At 37.3% G+C, this 19,674-nt stretch overlaps 1 protein-coding gene across 1 annotated transcript in view; it reads left to right on the top strand.

Moving 5' to 3' along the window:
• Positions 1-40: 40 nt before the first annotated feature.
• LOC308417377 (phospholipid-transporting ATPase ABCA3-like) overlaps positions 41-19,674 on the top strand; it is a gene marked incomplete at both ends in the record, with an annotated part of 77,264 nt that continues 57,630 nt past the window's right edge. The window contains 9 exons of the mRNA XM_080912656.1: positions 41-100; positions 461-725; positions 2,618-2,745; positions 5,435-5,585; positions 8,814-9,073; positions 9,372-9,488; positions 9,994-10,111; positions 14,211-14,384; positions 15,220-15,398. Coding sequence (XP_080768782.1) covers positions 41-100; positions 461-725; positions 2,618-2,745; positions 5,435-5,585; positions 8,814-9,073; positions 9,372-9,488; positions 9,994-10,111; positions 14,211-14,384; positions 15,220-15,398 — 1,452 coding nt within the window. The remainder of the gene's footprint in view (positions 101-460; positions 726-2,617; positions 2,746-5,434; positions 5,586-8,813; positions 9,074-9,371; positions 9,489-9,993; positions 10,112-14,210; positions 14,385-15,219; positions 15,399-19,674) is intronic.

The following is a 19,674-nucleotide window of genomic DNA, read 5'->3' as shown; positions in this document are numbered from 1 at the left end:
GCATTTTTAATTCCTCCAGAGTTGAACTCTGTTCAGAAGAATGGCTTCACCAGAGTCAAAAAAACTTTTGCTTCTTCTGTGGAAGAACTTTACTTTAAAGGTAAGTTAAACTCTGCATAGTCTTGTTGGAACAGCTCAGAGATAGTCAGGGGTTAATTCTCACATTGCAATGGCTACCTTTCATTTTTTACTACTTTACTTTTCTCAGTTCCAGGGCTGGGTCATTCTCAGTCTATCACAACATCTACACAGTGAGGTAATTAACAGAATGTCACTTAGGAGAGAGAAAAATGACAGTCTTTGAATTTTTGTTCGTCACAGAGTCAAGCTATGCTTATTGGCCTCCCGTGTAATCTGAAGAAATGATGTGTCTTATCAGCTTAATACATACAAATAGCCACTCACTATACCAACAATCCCTTGGGAAAACTAACATATTATTGTTCCTTAATTCTTTTAGAGGCGGAAGTTTGGGGCTTTAGTTACTGAGATAGTCCTGATGCTTGTGTTCAGCATTGTGCTTTTGACAACACGCCACCTTCTTAGTATAAAGAAGATCGAACCTCAGTATTTTCCTGACCGACCTGTCAGTGCAGTTCCTTTGTTCTTCCAAGTCTCCACCACCTCTTCTCGTGCTTGGGAGCTGGCTTACGTGCCTTCCAACATCATGGTGGTGCAGAATATTATTGAAAATGTGAAAAAGGATTTAAACTTCCATATAAAAGGTCAGTTAAGATTTGCATAAAAGCATATTATTCAGCGATTTTAGCAAAAAGAATAAAAAAATAAAAAACAGCTTTCTAACTGGGTGATTATCTTCTACACAAAACACTATAGACACCCTCATAACCAAGGGTCAGTTTTCTAAGTATACTACTATAAAACTGGTTAAACTTGAAAGTTAAGTTCGTATAATTTTTTTCTCTACAAAACAAATAAAACGCATTAGCTGACCAATTGACTGTATTCTAAGTTATTATCCAGCTCTGTGATGCTATGCCCCCATTACTTCTGAGTGAGTTTTTAAAGTCTGGACAAAAATAGCACACAGAGTATTGCTATGCGCGGGACATGCACACAGTCACAGGGTAAGCATGTCTTTATTCTGAAATAAGTAGCCAGTTATTAAAAACATTATCACACAGTACATAGAAGGTTTTATCTGAATCCATTTTATGTAAAAGAAAGTACCTGGGGCAGATGGTATAAAGAAAAGAAGTTTATTTAACACATAGCTTTGGAGGGTAAGAGAACAAGATTGGGGGTCACCATGTTCAGCCCCCACCTGGTCGGGGCCATCTAGGCCACATCACAGTGTAGTAGGTGACTTTGTGATGGAAATACATTTGATGGGGATCACATGGAGAGACAGAAGGCTATAAGCTAGAGAAGACCCAAGACAGTTCCTTTCTAACCACTCACTCACTCATGGGAGCTAACCTGATTCCTACAATAGCTTTCTTAGCCACTCCCCAAAGCATCCCTCTTATGAGTTAACTTAAAAGGCTCTGCCCCTTTTAGTTGTGACACTGACAGTTGAGCCATAAGTTCATAGGCCTTTGGGAGACGTGCTCAAGGCATATCCAGACCACCGTGTGATTAGAGAAGCTATATAAAATTATTTCAAGAGTTTTCAGCTCTCCTTAGATAAGCACACAATCTAACTCCTCTGCCTCAGGAGCATCTGAATCAGGATCAGCTCCTAGATCTATAACCGCATCCTCCCTACCTTCTTAGAGTGTGGTTATACCTTTGTTTTCCAACATGTACAGCCTCGATTCATTTTTATGCATAAAATGCCATAAGTCACTTGAGTGCAGGTCTTTCAAAGGATGACCCCAACCAAGGTTCCCTATGTTTGCTAGAGAGCAAAAACAGGCTAAAATGATGGAGAATTCTTTAGAATGAACCGTTTTTATTGTAAATGGATTTGTTTACAAAAATGGATGTCACAAAGTAGCTGAAGGACTTGGATTCCCAATGCTGCTGTTGAGATGCAGAAACAGTGACACTAGGGAACATGGGTGACAGGTATGGAGGAGAATGTGCTTTGAGACTCTGAGATGAGAGAGCACCTCTGGTGAGGACACCACACCATCAATTAGGAAGGACACTGGAGCTTCTTTTGGTGCCTCTGGGAACCATGGATTTGCTGGAAGAATTATACCAATAAAGCCATGTCAGTCTAAGGGATAAAACTACATGGGACTTGATTTTCACCACGGCAGCTGTTAAGTCGCTGATGTTCTGTTTACATCGACCATGCTTCTGATTCTAAGGAACCTTTAGAGCATCCAATGTACTGTATACAGATGCACTGTATATTAACTAACTACATTTTTTTACTTAGAAAAAATACAAATTATACCTTTTCTAAGGTCAACGAGGTTGAATTTCAAAGTTAAATTTACTGATAGAAAAATCTCAATTTTTGAAATATTACCTCAAATAGTAAAATTAAGAAGTGGCTTCATTTCTCAGTTTCTGAACACTTTAAATTCGGATTTGAATATTACACAATTATGGCATAACACTCTTGTTCCTAATTTCTCCTCAAACCGAAAATCTGAGACACTGCCATACACTTCACTTTTACAGACTTTTACTCTCTCTACAGTTATAGGGTTTCCTTCAGAAAGTGATTTTGAAGATTATGCTAGGTCAACTGTCAACTCTAGAAATATTCTGGCTGCTATTGTGTTTGACCACAACTTCGTAAACAGCAGTGATCCTCTGCCAAAGAAGGTGAGAGAGTCCTCCATGGAAACCTCATGGTTCAGGGCTGGAGAGTTGGTTCAGTGAAGAACATACAATGCTCTTCCAGAGAACCTGAGTTTTGTTCTTGACACCCACATTGGGAAGCTCATAACCACCTGTAAGTCCAGGTTCAGGAGATCTGAGAACCTGTGTGCATATATCCACCCACAGAAACACACAAATATACATAGTAAAAAATTAAAATAAATATCTTTAAAAGATAAGCCTCATGTCTGTACTTCCAATTTGTGGAGAGTTGATAAATCAGACATGTCATTATTGCCTTTAATAATGAAGAGAATAACTTGCCTCTTGACCATGGCATGGACGTAGGTCCAACCCTATCTAATTCCAGTGTCTATTTTTGTGCTAATGAGGGAAGAGATGTACTCACTGCTTGCCAGGTCTTCTCCACAAACTAGGATCTTGGGAAATACAGACAGCTAAGAATATTACTTTTGTTACTGTGTTCAGTGGGGGGCTGTGCATACCTTGCTGATGTTGTAGAGGTAAGCACATGTTTTCTAGATCAAAAAGCCTGCTATGATAAAATGAATGCGTCTTCACAAACTCTGAGGAGATACCTTTTTCCACCGGGGGGGAAGGTCGAAGGCAGATGTTTAGTAATCAGGGAATATTCAAATGAAGTTTTGAGACAGATTTAAGAATTTATTACAGGGTCAAGAACAGGTCCTGTTCCTCAAGAAATTAAGTTCTAGTTGAGAATGCTTGTATTTACCAAGCCACACTAAATCAGAATGAGGACATCTACAAATACTGGGGGTGAGTCTCATAACTGCGTCTAAGGACAGACAAAGACAATGTTTTGAATTTAATGCTCCTGGTACTAAGGCAAATTAAACAAGAATGGGATGTAGATATGTATGGACCCCAAATTTTGTGTTCAAGGTACAAATAGCTGTCAAGGGGAGGTAAAGTGGAGCCGATAGTTGATTTCTCTCAATTCTGTTTGGTCACCTTGGTGTTCACACATCACTTATCTAAAGTTACTGGCTCTTGAGAGCTAACGTTGACTCATTTGTGTATAGAAATGCATTCAGTATAGTTTTCAATCTCCCATTTTCTGCTTTTATTTCAGAGTCTCACATCTCCTGCCCACCTATTTTCTTTCTGCCTGTGCTTTACAAGTTTGCTTGGCTTCCATAATATCTCCTAACCACACAAGCTCTCTGCTCTTCCACCTTTCCATAATTATTCTAAACACTCATTTATGTTGCAGTAAATATTGAAAAATAAAAAATGGTTTATCTCTTTATCAGCCCCATGCTTCTCTTCTCAGGTCCGATTCTAGTACCGATTCTAGTACGGAACCTCACGCACCTCTGCCATATGGTCCAAGCCGCTACCCAGGTCTCATGCTGTTCGTACAACTCCCTTCCCTTGTCAGTTTTCCTCCACCTTCCCTATCACCTCTGTCTCGAGGTGTTTCTCTTCCCAAAAATCCCACACAAACACAACTATATAGCCCAATAGCTTTTCATACAGGTTTATGTATTCAATTCTCAATCCACAAACCCTCTATGCAACAAGATTACATCAAATAGACAAAAAATACAAACTTCCCTTCTATATAAGATATTAGACATATAAAATCCTTAATGTTCATAGCTGTTTAATGCCAATTAAGCCCACCTGGATCTAGCTCATCTTTCTGGACTTCCATGTTGGGACCACTCTTTCTCCCTGGTCCTCTGACCTCTCTCTCCACTTCCCTTACCCTGTCCAGTCACTGGGTTTTCTTTATTTTACTACTTAAAATGGGAAGGTTCAGATGAAGTCACCTCATGAGTACAAGACTAGGCAGCCCTTCATGGGGAAATGGAATTAACATTAAAATACAAACAACTTCAGGACAATTTACACTTTTATCGCCAAATTTAAACTTAACTAGTAAATATACCTTTGACTAAGACATAAGATCCCCAAGGAAAAGTAGTGGTCTTTGAATGTGGACTTATCCCTTAAACGCTCACTCCTGCCTGTCCCTGTTAATCTAACCAATTTCTCTGGTCTAACTCTTGCAAGTCTGTGTTTTGTTTTGGTTTGTTTGTTTGCTTGCCTAATTATGGATTATCTCAGACAGTTTTAAGGCCTAACACAATGTATCTTGAAGTTTACTCAGTTCTCTAAAATTCATGATCTTCTCTTTCAGTAATTACACAACTTTTCCCATTGGTATCTTAATACATTCCTTCTCTATCCTCAATCATTTTTAAGAAAGGACAAGATTTTCCCTTAGAAATAGTTGGCTAACATTAAAGAAATATAAGTTGACACTCCCTTTTTAGAATATCTTATTTCAGTATGCATGTCAGATGTCTGTCTTGGAAAAATGGAAAAATGCATTCATGACACTCATGAGTTCCTGCTGTGCATGCTTGCTTACTGTAACCCACAGCAAGAATTCAAAATATGGTAGGTTTTCTGTCACTTTCTGGAGTCCAGAATCTACTCAGATACTCATCATCAATACACTTCCAGAATTTTAGGTTTCTGATAAACTTTAAAAATCATTTTGTTTCTGATTCTTGCCATATCTTTTTTCTTTTTTTTTCTTATGTGTGTGTATGTGCATGTGTATGTCTGTATGTGCATATGTGTATGTGTGTTTGTGTACATGTATGTATATGTAATTTGTTTCTATCATTCCTCTTAGGTAAAATACTACCTGCGATTTAGTGATGTTAAGAAGAACATAAATGGTGGGGCATATTATCAAGAGCAAAGCTGGCTTACAAATTTTCTTTTTCCATCTTCTCGTCTTGTGGGACCCAGAAACCCATATGAAGTAGATGGAGGCAGTCCTGGTGAGCAGACCTTTAACCTACCTACCTTATTAGCTCTTTACACTGAAGGGTAGATGGATTCGTATTTCTCAGACTTGTGCTACAAAGTGTTTATTTAACTGATTAATTCATTTTAATATATTTTAAATTAAAATAAAATTACATCACTTTCCCCCTTCCATGTTTTCCACTCCACCACTTCCAGGTAAGCTCTCCAAACTCCTACTATCATCCCCACTCTCAAATTGATAGCTTCCTTTTCTTTAAAAAGTATTGTTTTAGATAGAGAAATAGATAGATAGATAGATAGATAGATAGATAGATAGATAGATAGATAGATAGATAGAAAAGTAGGTAGATAGGAAGAAGCAAGCTAGTATAGTCATTTTAATATCTAATGAAATAAATTTTAAGTAAAAAATAATCATAGGAAACAGGGAAAGATAACAAGATGACATTTTAATTCTTAATATCTATGCCCAAACACAAGGATATCTACGTATGTAAAACAAACATGACTACAGATTAAGTCACCCATTGATCCTCACACACTGATAGTAGGAGACTTTAGTACCCACATTCACAAATAGACAGGTCATCCAGACAAAAACTGAACAGAGAAATTCTGGAGTTAACAGACATTATCAATCAAATGAACCTAACAGGTATTTACAAAATATTTCACCCAAACATAAGAGAATATACCTGCTCCTCTGCACCTCATGGGACTTCCTCCAAAGTTGATCATATACTTGTTTAAGAGCAAAACTCAAAATACACAAGAAAATAGAAATAAGTCCCTACATCCTATCAGACCCCCAAGGATTAAAGCTGGATAGAAATAATAGAAAGCTAACAAATACACAGAAACCAAATATTTCTTTACTGAATGAAAAAATGGTTCAAGACAGAAATAAAGAAATTAAAGACTTCCTAGAATTGAATGAAAATAAATACACAGCATATCAAAACTTATGAGACACAATGATCATAGTTCTAAGAAGCAAGTTCACAGAAATAAGTGCTTATATAAAACAGCTGGAGAGATCTTATACTAACAACTTAACAGCACAGCAGAAAGCTCTAGAAAAAAAGAAACCCCAAAAGGATCAGATGACAAGAAATAATCAAACTTGGGGCTAAAATAATAAAACAGAAACAAAGAGAACAATACAAAGAATCAGTGAAACAAAGGTTGTTCTTTGGGAAAATCTACAGTATAGACAAACCCTTATTCAAACTAGCTAAAAGGGGAGAGAGAATATACAAATTAACAAAATCAGAAACAAAAGGGGACATAACAATAGACAATGAGGAAAAACTAAAGAATCATGAGGTCATAGCTTAAAAACCTGTACTCCGCCTAATTGGGAAATCTAAAAGAAATGGATAATTCTCTCAACAGGCACAACTTATAAAAGTTAAAGAAAGATCAGAAAAACCATTATCAGGAGTTACTAGGATACATAGAGAGAGGGGAAATGGTTATCAGGATATATTCTACGAGGGGAAAAATCGATTGTTCTCACACACACACACACAAACACACACACACACACACACACACACACACACACACACACAAACCAAGGGAAAAATAAAGCAGATTCTGGCACATGGATGAGCCCAGCAGTGACAAAAATGTGTCATAATAGATCATGGTGGGAATAATGGACAGGCTGGGATGACATCCCTTGCAGTAATAAACAGAAGTCAGTTTTTCAGATGAAGAAAATATACTAATGAATCACACATTCTCCATGAGCATGTGATTTCATTGTTATCCACTATTGCATGAACATCTGGGAAGTTCTACAAAAGGAAAAGATGTCCACAGAATTTAAGTGGGAAACAAATTGTTATGCATGTGAAGACACTGGCCCACATATATCCTTGCATATTCATCCACTTACTTAGTCATAAAATAAACTTTTCTTGAGAATTTTCTATGTGCTATCGACTATACAGGGACCCATTTGTGCACACATGGTGCTTTGCTGCCAACTTCCCAAGGTTTCATTTACTCGTGCCATTGTATGATATGTCCTCTTGACTGCTTTTTCCATTTTTAATATATCTTTGGCTTTATTGATATTAAATTGAAAAGTAGAATTATATATATTTAAGTTTTTCTAAAAAGGAGAAGTTTCCACAGAGTAGAGGAGACCGTGCAATGCCCTGATCTGCATAGGAAATTGGAGGGGGGGCATTGAGAAAATGGAGCTCTGGTGAAATGCCCATTGACTTATAGGGTATGAATAGCATTGTGCTGGTGTGGAGTTCTTCATTCTGAGAAAGGTGCTGTAATAACATAGCACATGAGGCTGAGGCAACGTGGCCCAGGGTGAACAGCAAGCAGCCTTTCTCAGTCTTTTCAGCATTGCCCTTCTAAGATCCCTTTGAGACTTTAAAAAACCTAACCTATCCCTCTCGTAAAATTCCCATGTCACAGGGTTATTTCTGTTTATACAGGATGGCATGGAGCAATCCAGCCTCCCATTGAAAACATGTGGTGCACAAGAACCCTCTATACTGATTTTGTGACTTTCCATCATAATGATTTTTCCAACATGAAATCATTTTTAAAACTAACTTAAAACTCCCTAACCCAAAGTACCAGCACACACACACACACACACACACACACACACACACACACACACACACACTCCAATAAAGCATGCCTGTGGAAACTGTGTAACTTACTAATTCAACATTGTGAACACCCCTCCTCTCCTGGATGTTAGGAACAAAACAAAGATGTTTGTTCTCACCAATTGTGTGTAGTAAATTACCCCAAGCTCCTATCTATAACAGGAAGAGAAAATAGAAAGTCATTAACGCTTGAGAAAGAGCTACACCATTTTTATTCACAGCAGATGGACTCGTTCTGTGTTTATGTGGAGAAATGGGGAGGGGGGACTTTTCAGGGTCTTAGACCTATAACAGAGCCTGGTTAAAATTGACTTTACTCTTTTCCATTGACATACAGTAGCTGCATCACAAAACAGGGGCATAGGGTTTCAGAAGGACAGGACTGGCTAGATATCTCTCATCTCATCATGTGAACATCCCAGTGAGTTCACACAGACTAAGGTGGCTATATCATGCCTGAGTCATAGAATTCTATGAGATCACCTTCATTGACAGAATATTCCCATACAATACCTGGCTGTGCATGGGTTTGCTTTTTTCTTTGTTCAGCTGCTGTTGGTCATTTTACTTAGCAATCTTTATTTTCTCCTTTAGGGTACATCACTGAAGGATTCCTGGCTGTGCAACATTCCTTAGACAAGGCCATCATGTTACACCATGGCGGAGCAGCTGCCAGAGCACTCTTCAATGACATTAGTCTTTTCATTCAGAGATTTCCATGCCCTGCATATTATCATGATTACTTCTATTTGTTTGCTAATATTTTCATCCCTCTAACAGTGGCATGTACCTTCTTTTGGAATTATCTTATCTTAGTTCAGTCCATTGTGTGGGAAAAAGAAAACCGATTAAAGGTAACTATTTTTCTTATAGACACCATTTTTATTGAAATGTTTGAAAGTGTGGCATGAACTGATGTGGAAGGTTGAATTACTTCTTCAGATTTAAAATCCATAGACAGTTCTGTTTGACTTGCAATTAATGAAATTAACATGAAATTCTTGCCTTCAGTCTTATCCTCTCTATATGGGCGATATGGAATATAAATATGAAATTAGATAACGTGTCAGTACATTTTGAGAACTCTAAGACACCGATGTGTGTGTGTGTGTGTGTTTTCATGATACTTAATTTGTGGTAATTCTCCCACAGGAATACCAGCTCATGATAGGACTGAGCAACTGGATGTTCTGGGTTGCCTATTTCATCACCTTCTTCTGTTTGTATTTTATTAACATTATATTTATGTGTGTGATTTTATTTGTCAAGGTAAGTGTCTTCTTGATCCCAGTATGCGGTGGCTAAAGTTTAAGAGGCAGGGCAGGAGAGTAGGACCACCCCAAAACCTCTAGGATAGATGGGAAAGGAAAACTTAGTCTTTGTGGGCTTGTTTGTAGAATCTCAGAGGCTGCTTACTCTCTCTACTACCTTCAGTTCAAGTCAAGGTGGGAGGACTTCATCAAGAAATCAGTTGTTTGGTGCTGGAGATGTGACTTTAAAGACACTTGCCTGACATATGCAAATGTATGCATAAATAGGGAGTAATCCTGCAAGCCTGTAATCCTAGTTGGCAGATGAAGGTCATCATTGGCTGCATAGAGAGTCCAAGGCCAGACTGGGCTTTATAAGCCCCCAAAATTATTAATTCTTCATCTCCATAAGAGTGTCAGTAGTGTTGACCAGGAATAATAACATATTTATAAATATTTCTTTTCTTATTCCTTGTCATAACACATTGTACCCGACTAAACTGGATTTCTAATTATTTTGCTAGATTGAACCTTCGCCAATCTTCCAATACAATGACCCAATCCTTGTCTTCATCCTTTTGTTATTTTATGCCATCTCCTCGATATTCTTCAGTTTTATGATTAGTACATTGTTTAATAGAGGTGAGTGGATGACTCCTCCTGGAAAAGAGCCAAAGCAACAAACCAAACATTATATTTGAAAGCTCCTTCTAAATGTTAACTACCACCACAGTCACAGTCTCGGCGCTCCAACTAAGATGTCCTATGGCCTTGTTATGACTTGAAGTGGCAGAAATGTTCAATGATAGCTCACACTGCAGTGTTAGTACTTGTGAAGCAGAAGCAGAAGGATCGGGGTTTATGAGCATCCTCAAAAATAAAGTAAGTTTGAAGCCAGCCTAGATGGTGTAGGATTTTGTCGAGAAGAAGAAGAAAAACAAGAACAACAACAAAAACAACAACAACAAGAACAACAAAAGAAGAAGAACAAGAACAACAAAAACAAAAAGAACAAGAAAAAGAGGAAGAAGAAGAACAAGAACAAGAACAAGAAGAAAAACAAAAAGAACAAGAAGAAAAGAAGAAGAAGAAGAAGAAGAAGAAGAAGAAGAAGAAGAAGAAGAAGAAGAAGAAGAAGAAGAAGAAGAAGAAGAGTAACAACAACAAGAACAAGAAGAACAAGAACAAAAAGAAAAAGAAGAAGAACAAGAACAAGAAGAGGAGGAGGAGGAAGAACAAGAACAAGAAATGAACTACAGTGGGTGAGAATGAGAGTTGATAAAGCACAGCATTCATGTGGTAGTATGATCATACTTGGGGGGGGGTCTTTCTAGCCTTGTATGGTATCTCTTGTATGGTATCCATTTAGAGCTTCCACCACACATTATTGAGATGAAAATGGCTTCTGAATTGGAGAAAGTAGTGATTGCACATATCATCTGACAAGAAAAACAAGGATAAAACAGAATCGTTCCTTGCAATTGAACTCTAGCTGTTGGTCTATCGTGTATTTGAAATGCACTGACTACCCTCACAGAGCTGACCGTTGGTGTATAGATATCAATCACATGCACAAAAATTATTTTAGAGTTTTCCAGAGAAACAGAAACAATGGAAAATAAAGGACATCATGATGAATTGGTTTGTTTGTTTATGGAGGCCAAACCATCCTACCATCTGAAATCTGTGACTGCTCAAGGCAGGAAAGTCAGTGATGGATTCCAGTGTGTGTCCTAACACCCCAGAGTGATGGAAGCCAACAATGTTAGTCTAGTACCAGGGCAGAACAAGACTGATGTACTGGCCATGAGGGTAGTCAGGGAAAAAAAAAGAGAATTCTTTTTTTCTCCTTATTTTGTTCGTTCCAGGTTCTCAGTGTAGGACAATGTCAGCTAATATAAGGCAGGGCAAACAGATAGGTTTGTAAGTCCATGGATTCAAGTGCTGACTTCAACTGGAGGCAGCCAGACACGCCCAAAAATGATGTTTACTCTGTGTACCCCACAGTACAGTAACAATGGCATGGGAGACTAGTCACCAGCAAAGGACACATAACAGAGAAATGAAAATCACTAAATCACAGCATACACAAAAGGGTCCTAGGTCACAGTATCACAAGTAAAAATGGACTTAGGTAGTAGGTAGGTTTTGAAAGATTTGTAAGCGATTGAAAGATGAAAATAGAAAAAAAAAAATCAATGGATGTAGATATCCACTCTTTCATCCTTGAATCGTTCATTCATACATTCTTCCTTTAGGTTACATACTTTGTGCTTAGAGTCATCTCTAACAACAGAGACAAATAAGGCTTTCTTTCTCACCCTTTAAGGATTCACATGCCAAGTTGGTGGTGTTAGTTAGTTAGTTTGTTTGTTTGGTGTGTGTATGTGTGTGTGTGTGAAGTTACAGTCCTGTTGGAAGGTGAAAATTCCTGTTTTTCCATGTCCTTGCCAGTCGTCAGCACCACAACAGAGAAATCAATAGTAACCTTGAATTTCATCAATTTCAAAGGAAGCTTAAGTGTTTCTAATGAGTCAGATATGTTTTCTCTTCTGAAAAATGTGGCCATGATGGGTAGATGTGGTAGCTCACACCTATAAGCCCAGCACTCCGGAGGCCGAGGCAGGAAAAGGTGCCAAAAGTTAGAATGCAGCCTGGTCCACAAAGTAAGTTTCAGATCTGCCAAGACTACATAGCAAGGCCTCACTTCAAAAATTATCCACAGTATCCTTTGTTTATTGAAATCTATCATTTTGTCTATTAGTTTAGCCATTTCACTCTCTCTGGGTATTGGCATAAATGATTTTTTTTTCTAAACTCACAATTGATATGTATCTTTGGACTTCCAATACCTCCTGCCTCCTATGATTTAACTCACACTGCTGCATTAAATCCATGTAAACAAGTAAGGTAATTACTCATCAGGAAGGTTTTGCATCTGACACTCAGCCATCTATTTCATATATGCCTCATCTGTTGCCTCCTTGTATCTTCCACTTTGATTCTTGTCTCATTTCCTCTTCTATATCGCTTCTGATTATTTTCTTATATAAATTATTATTAATGCCATATTGTGAGCAATTTATGACTTTAGTATCAATGATAATAATAAAAAACACTTCTGTAGAGCTCTAGCAAGTATTAATAGCATACCCTCTCCTCTCAGGAAGATAACTAGAGTGGGGATGATTTCCCCAGCTTTTTAGTTATTAGTAGTAAATAATATAATAAAACAACAACAACAACAACAAAAATCATTGAGAACGCCAAGTTCCTGATGTGTGGTCCTGGAACCAGGAAGTCTCTCTCACATTGATGAAGGCTGACTTTGCCTCATACAGAATTCTTGGCTGACAAATCTTTGTTTTGTTTGCACAACATCATCCCATGATTTCCCACCTCTAGTCTTATAGAGGGAAATACGACAATTCTCTCCCCTCATACTCTATAGCCTTTTGTTTTGTTTTCTAATGCTTCCAATGTAGACTTGGAACCACAGGCACACTGCCACTGATTAACACCCCTAGCACATTATTTTGCCAACTCTCTGCCTTTTAGACTTGAAAATCTTTATTTTGGATGTGTCTCAGTGTAAGTTTCTTTGGCTTCCCTACTTGAAGTTGTGGAATTTTCTATTATTGTTTCTAGATGAGGGTTATGCCTTTTTATTTTAAATGTAGTGACTTTTTTTCAACCACAGTTCTTCCAATCAAATGCTTGCTTTCTTCTGTGACTGCTATTTACATATGGAGGTGACTTTGACAGTAATTCTCATATCTCTTAGGCACTGTCAAGCTTTTGTTTTTGATTTCAGCTCCTTAAGATCGTGTAATGTCCATTGTACTATTTTAACTGCTGTTTTCTGCCCATTTGTCTCCCCCAGAACATGTAAATTCTTCATTTTATATACTTTAGTTTGCAGTATGAGCATCTGTTTAGTGTGTTTTTATAATTTCCATCACTTCATTGATAGTCTCTATAAATAGACATCTTTTTCCTACCCGACCCCCTCTCTCTTTTTGGAAACTGAACATATTTAAGACAGATAGTGTACAGTCTTTTTTTAATAAGTCCAGTATTTGACTTTCTCAAGGGCAAGTGTTTTCTTTATGCTGTTGTTTGTTTTCTTTCACTTTTTGTATTTGAATATTTTATACTATTTTGTTTGCATGCTTCATAATTCTTTGCAGACTACAGCAATATTTCAACTATTTTTAAATGGTAACTCTGAAAATGAATTGCATTTCGGACACCGAAATACTGTAAGACCCATCTAGTGGGGTTTTTTTTGTTTTTGTTGTTATTGTTGTTGTTGTTTTAAACACTAAACTCTAGTTTCTTGATTTAATTAAGGATGCTTCTTTTCATCCATTATGATAACATGAACTGAATCTCATAATGCCTGGAGGAATATTTGGATTATTTCAATAGTTATAATTTCTTAGGTTGATTGGAAATAAAGTTGTAAATTTCTAATAACTGGTATGATACTCATAATCACTGCATACAAAACGAATGATTTCAGAAAAATTGAGCTCCTTATGTGTTTAATTACAGCCCCTTTTCCCAGAAATATCCTGTTTTCCAGGCATCACATTTATGTCCTGAGGAAAGCAGTGGTAGACAACACAAACTTTTCATTTGTAATAACTACCTCAGTGTACACTTGGGAAAAAACAAATTTACATGTTACATTTTTCAAAATTTTTTAAACTGACCACCCTTGCCTTTACATTTGCAGTCAATTTTGCCGTGAGCTTGGGAAGTTTCTTTTTTTTCCTCACCTACTTCCCAACTATTACAATGCATCAAAGCTTTGAGCACATGTCATCCAAGCAGAAGCTGAGATGGTCTTTTGATTTTAATGTTGGGATGGCATTTGGATTTAGATTCCTAGTCAATGCAGAAGCAAAGAGTGAGTAGTGACCTTGTGAATTTTTTGATGTTCTAGTAGATGCATAGTTAATATCTTACAGGTTATTCATAGTTTAATTTTGATTAATTTAATTTAGTATCAATTGCTAAACTGTCCCCCAAAATTTTCTTCTACTTTATATCAGCATATTAAGTGTATGAGTGGCTTCACAGTCTGACTGGGAGTCCAGAAACCCCGTGTTTCTCATGGAGCAGGCATCTATCCCTACATTTCAGTGATAACATTTCTCCAGAATTATGCATTTCAGTGAGATGTTAACAAGTATCATGGTGAGAAGGTGAACCATCACGCTGATACATAGTTCTGCTTATTTTTTATTGGATATTCTCTGCATTTACATTTTAGATGTTAACCCCTTTCCCTAATTCCATCCCCCTCCCCCTCTTATTGCCTCCATGAAGGTGCTCCCTCTCCCAACCACCCTCTCCCACCTCAGCACCTTGGTGTCCCCCTACACTGGGAAAATGAGCCTTTGCTGGACTAAAGGTCTCTCCTCCCACTGATACCAGAAAATGCCATCCTCTGCTGCAAGTTCTGCTTATTTTTATTATTTTATTATATTTTCCTAAATTTTGTGTAGTTCATTTCTATTCCATTTGTTTCCAGTTATTTCTCTGTTTGCATTCTGTGAAAGACAGTTTCAGGTTACTTATTCAGGTATCCTCTTAGAATCCTAAATTCTAAGGTTATCAGAAGGTAGTGGATTTGCATAGAAACCTCTAGAAAGGACCAACAAGTGATCCAGTTATGATACAGATGTAGAACTATCTTAGTCCTTCTGGCATCTAATTGAATGTTTCATGCTTTGTCTTAGAAACCGGAATAAAATGGAGTAACATATTCTTATCAACGGATTCAGACAGCTTTTTATTTGCCTGTGTGTTAGGAATGCTTTTAGTTGATGCTTTCGTATATGGCCTTATGGCCTGGTATATAGAAGCTGTCTTTCCAGGAGAGTACGGTGTGCCCAAGCCATGGTACTTCTTCATGATGGTGAGTCTTGGTGCCTGTTATTTTTGGATAAATCCTTGTGAATTTGCTGTGAACATCTTAAAAGAAAAATCACTAGTCAGTTTTATACTATCTACGACTGAGGTCATAGAGCAGATAGGAGAACCATTCTTACCTGTTCCTGCTATACTTATTCCTTACTGTTTTTCTAATGCAGTCGGAGCCAATATGAGATGGAAGTAAAATCTTAGAGTCCTAAATTATTATTGCAGGTATCTATAATTATACTTTAGGAAACATAATCCCTGGGTAAGAGCTGGACACTAGCCAAACTGTACAAATTGTGAGTAATTAATCCATAGCACTTGTAGGACTGTGTTACAGAAAGACTATGTTTTTAAAGGACTTAGCAATACTGCAACTCTTAACATTAACACATAGGCATCAAATCACATTTGGATCCTCATCACTGTCTTTTGTCTGTATTTCTTACAGTCAGAGATACAGGGAACAGTATGAAAATCTTGGGCCAATATGTTGCTCAGAAGAGATTTGATATAGGACTCTCTGGGTGATATCAGTTTATACTAGTTTTCCTCTATCCTTCTCAAATATTTACTTTGGGGTGAGATCTTTTATTTTTTTGAGATAAGAAATTTAATTATATTTCTTCTTTCTTTTTCTCTTTCCACACCCTCCTATGTACCTATCCCTATTCTCCTTCAAGTCTATGGCCTCTTTTTAAAAGTGTAATTGTAATTGCATGTGTGTGTGTATGTATATACACATATATTTTTAAATATAGTCTGTTCAGTCCACAAATGCTACCTGTATGTAAGTTTCAGGACTAACCACTTAAAACTGGGCAACCACTGGGTATGCTTTCACCCCCCCTCCCCGGGAAGGTCTACTCATGTTCCCAGAATTCCTCTGTTGCCTATTGGTTTGATGTAGGGTTGAGGACTTATCAGATCTTCTCTTTCTAGTTTGACATATTCCTTGTTCAGCTCCCACTTGGGTGATTGTGTTGATGAGACTCTGAGTGTAGTTTCTGATATTGCTAGGAGACATATGTCACAGCACAATCCTGTTGATGTTTATATACAGGTGAAGGCAGGCACAAAATAAGACAAGGCCTGTGCCTGGGCAATTAAAAAGGTAGGCAGGGACAGAGTTTTGAAAAGGCAGAGGAGAAATAGGGGAGAAGGAAGAAGCTTGGGAGAAGAAGCCAAGATGGAAGAGGAAGAAGATAATCCATCTCTGTGTAGCTTTAAATAACCACAGGAAACCATGAATATCTTATAAGGGATGGATTATTATAGGACAATTTGTCGCATCTAGGTGATCAGTTAATACCAACATCAATTGGCTCTGAGTTTATTGTGTGGACATTTTGTGGAGTAGGAATTTCTTGATCTGATTGATGAATTACAAGCCTCTAGAGTTTTGATTTTGTTGGGTTGCTGAGAATGAAAGCAGAGTCCACAGCAGGGTGCCTTCGCCACTGCTGGAACTAGAGAGTAGCCAGCCAGCGGCAAACCAGAATGAAAATTGAGAACTTAGCAAGTTGGGTGGAGACGTTTTTGCTGACTGAGATGAAAATACCACGAAAATACCATGTGGCTCTATGATGCCAGAGATAGCGAGGGTTGGTGCTTCTTTTTTAAAATACTTACCACAGCAAGTTCCCCGATCCTCTTAGACTCTTCTAGGCCCTCTTCCATAATGCTCTCTAAGTCTTAAGTGTGAGAGTATTTTGTAAATGTATCCATTGGACTCCAGAACTCTGCATTTTTGATTGGTTGCGCTTTTCTGTTATGATCTCTGTGTGATCTTTTTTCCAATCCCTGCTCCTCTATTTGTCCCTTTATTTCCTGCCATGAATAGTTTGTGCTTTCTTCTAAGAAAGACTGAAGCATCCATCTTCTGGCCTTTCTTCTCTTTAAGTTTCATAAGTTCTATGGATGGTTTCTTGGGTATTCCAAGCTCTTTTTTTGGGGTGGGGTGGGGCTAATATCTGCTTATAAGTGAGTACATACCATGAGTTTTCTTTTGTGACTGGGTTACCTCACTCAGAATGATAGCTTCAAATTCCATCCATTTGCCTAGGAATTTTATGAACTCGTTTTTAATAGCTGAGTACTACTCCATTGTGTATATATATCACAATTTCCTCCTTTGGAGGACTTCTGGGTTCTTTCCAGATTCTGGATATTATAAATAAGGCTGCTATGAACATGGTGGAACATGTGTTCTTGTTAGATGTTGTAGCTTCTTTTGGGTATATGCCCAGGAGTGGTATAGCTGGGTCTTCAGGTAGCACTATGTTCAATTTTCTGAGGAACCATCAGACTTATTTCCAGAGTGGTTGTGCCAGTTTACAACCCCACCAGCAGTGGAGGAGTGTTCTTCTTTCTCTACATCCTCGCCAGTATCTGCTATCACCTGAGTTTTTGTTCTTAGCCATTCTGACTGGTGTAAGGTGAAATCTTAGGGTGTTTTAATCTGCATTTCCCTGATGACTAAGGATATTGAGTATTTCTTTAGGTTCTTCTCAGCCATTCTATATTCTTCAATTGAGAATTATTTGTTTATCTCTGTACCCCATTTTTAATAGGATTATTTGATTCTCTAGAGTCTAACTTCTTGAGTTCATTGTATATATTGGATACTAGCCCTTAGGGTGTTATTTTTAAATGGGTGTTCTTTTACTCTTGAAGAGAGAACAAGTATCACAGATAAGAAAAGTTTACCAAATCTTCATATGTATATTTTTATACAAAAATTATGCGTATTATGGGATTATACATGGATTTGTGTATATTTGGAATTTTTGGTAAAGAATTAATAATATGATATCTGTGGCTCTTTCAGGTATTCTTTATTATTTAAGCCAATTCCATCTTTCTTCTGCATTTACTTCCCTTTCTCTTTCATCAAGTATCTGTCCTTTTTTCTGTCGGATCACTTGTCTCTGCTATTCCCCTTTATGCTCCTCCCAGCTTCTCCTGTAATTACCTCCCTCTCCCTTTCTAAGATGCCTACTCTTTTCCCATTTCCTTGATCAGACCATTTACACCTTTTCTTTTCCCTCTCTCTTGCTCCCCAATGATGGCAACAGCTCCATTTTACCTTTCTGGTTTCTGCAGTTACTATAGTCTATGTTGTATATTTACATCTTAAGATTTGAAAGTAGGAGCCCAATAAGAGAGAACATGGGACTTTTGGATCTGGTTTAGCTCATTTAATATGATCTTTCCTAGGTCTATCTATTTATCCCTAAAGTTATAGATTTAATTTTTGTTACAGATAAATAGTATTCTACAGTGTGTTTGCCACCCATTTTCATTGTTCATTAATCAGGTCATTTAGGATATTTCTAATTTCCTATTAATTGTGAATAAAACAGCCACAAGCATGGCTGTTTTACTGAATTATATTTCAGTAAAATGTTATTGTCAGACTGGATACAAGGGACAATTTAAATCTTTGAGTCTGTAAAAATTTGTCTTGTGTTCCAGGATGTAGTCTATATTTTGAGAAGCTTCCTTGTGCAGCAGAAGAGAAAGTGAATTCTTTGGTGTTAGAATAAAATAACTATAGATATCTATTAAGCCCAGTTGATGTATGATGTCAATTTATTCTGGATGCTCCTATGGTTATCTTTGTCCAGATCACCTGTCTACTGAAGAAAGTGGTATATTGAAATCATCTCATACTAACTGATATTAATCAGTGTCTTCAAATTCAACAATAGATTTTTCTTTTACTGAAATTGAGCACACTGAGTTTGGTGCAAATATGTTAAATAATAATGTCTTTTTGTAAGTGTCCTTTAAAAAAATCTCTTTTGATTAGTTCTAATTTAAAGCTTAAAGTTTATATTTTCAGATATTAGAGTAGTGGCACCTGCTTGGTTGTTGGTGCTTTATCATTGGATTACTTTTGTTCATCTTTTTATTCAAAAGTGGTGCCAATCTTAGTCTTAGAACAAGGTATGTTTCTCTTGTAGGCAGCAGATAGCTGGGTTTTGTTCTTGATCTATTCAGTCAGTCTGTGTCTTTTGATTGAGGAATTAAGGTCATTGATATTTAAAGTTGTTATAGAAGTGTGTGTGTTTTAATTGTAGTCATTGTGATGCTGACTTTAGGTTTTGTTTGTATTCTCAATGGGCCTTCACGTTTTAATAATTATGACTTCCTATGTCTTTCCACAGGCTCTCTCTGATATGTTTATTTTCTCTTGAGCCCAAAATGCTGCTTCCTATATCTTCCTTAGTTTTGATTCATTGGGAATAATTAGTTTTCTAGGCTGCTTA

This window comes from Micromys minutus (assembly GCF_963924665.1).
Source record: "Micromys minutus genome assembly, chromosome: 2".
Classification (NCBI taxonomy): Eukaryota; Metazoa; Chordata; class Mammalia; order Rodentia; family Muridae; genus Micromys; species Micromys minutus.
This window is presented reverse-complemented; position numbering and strand designations above follow the sequence as displayed.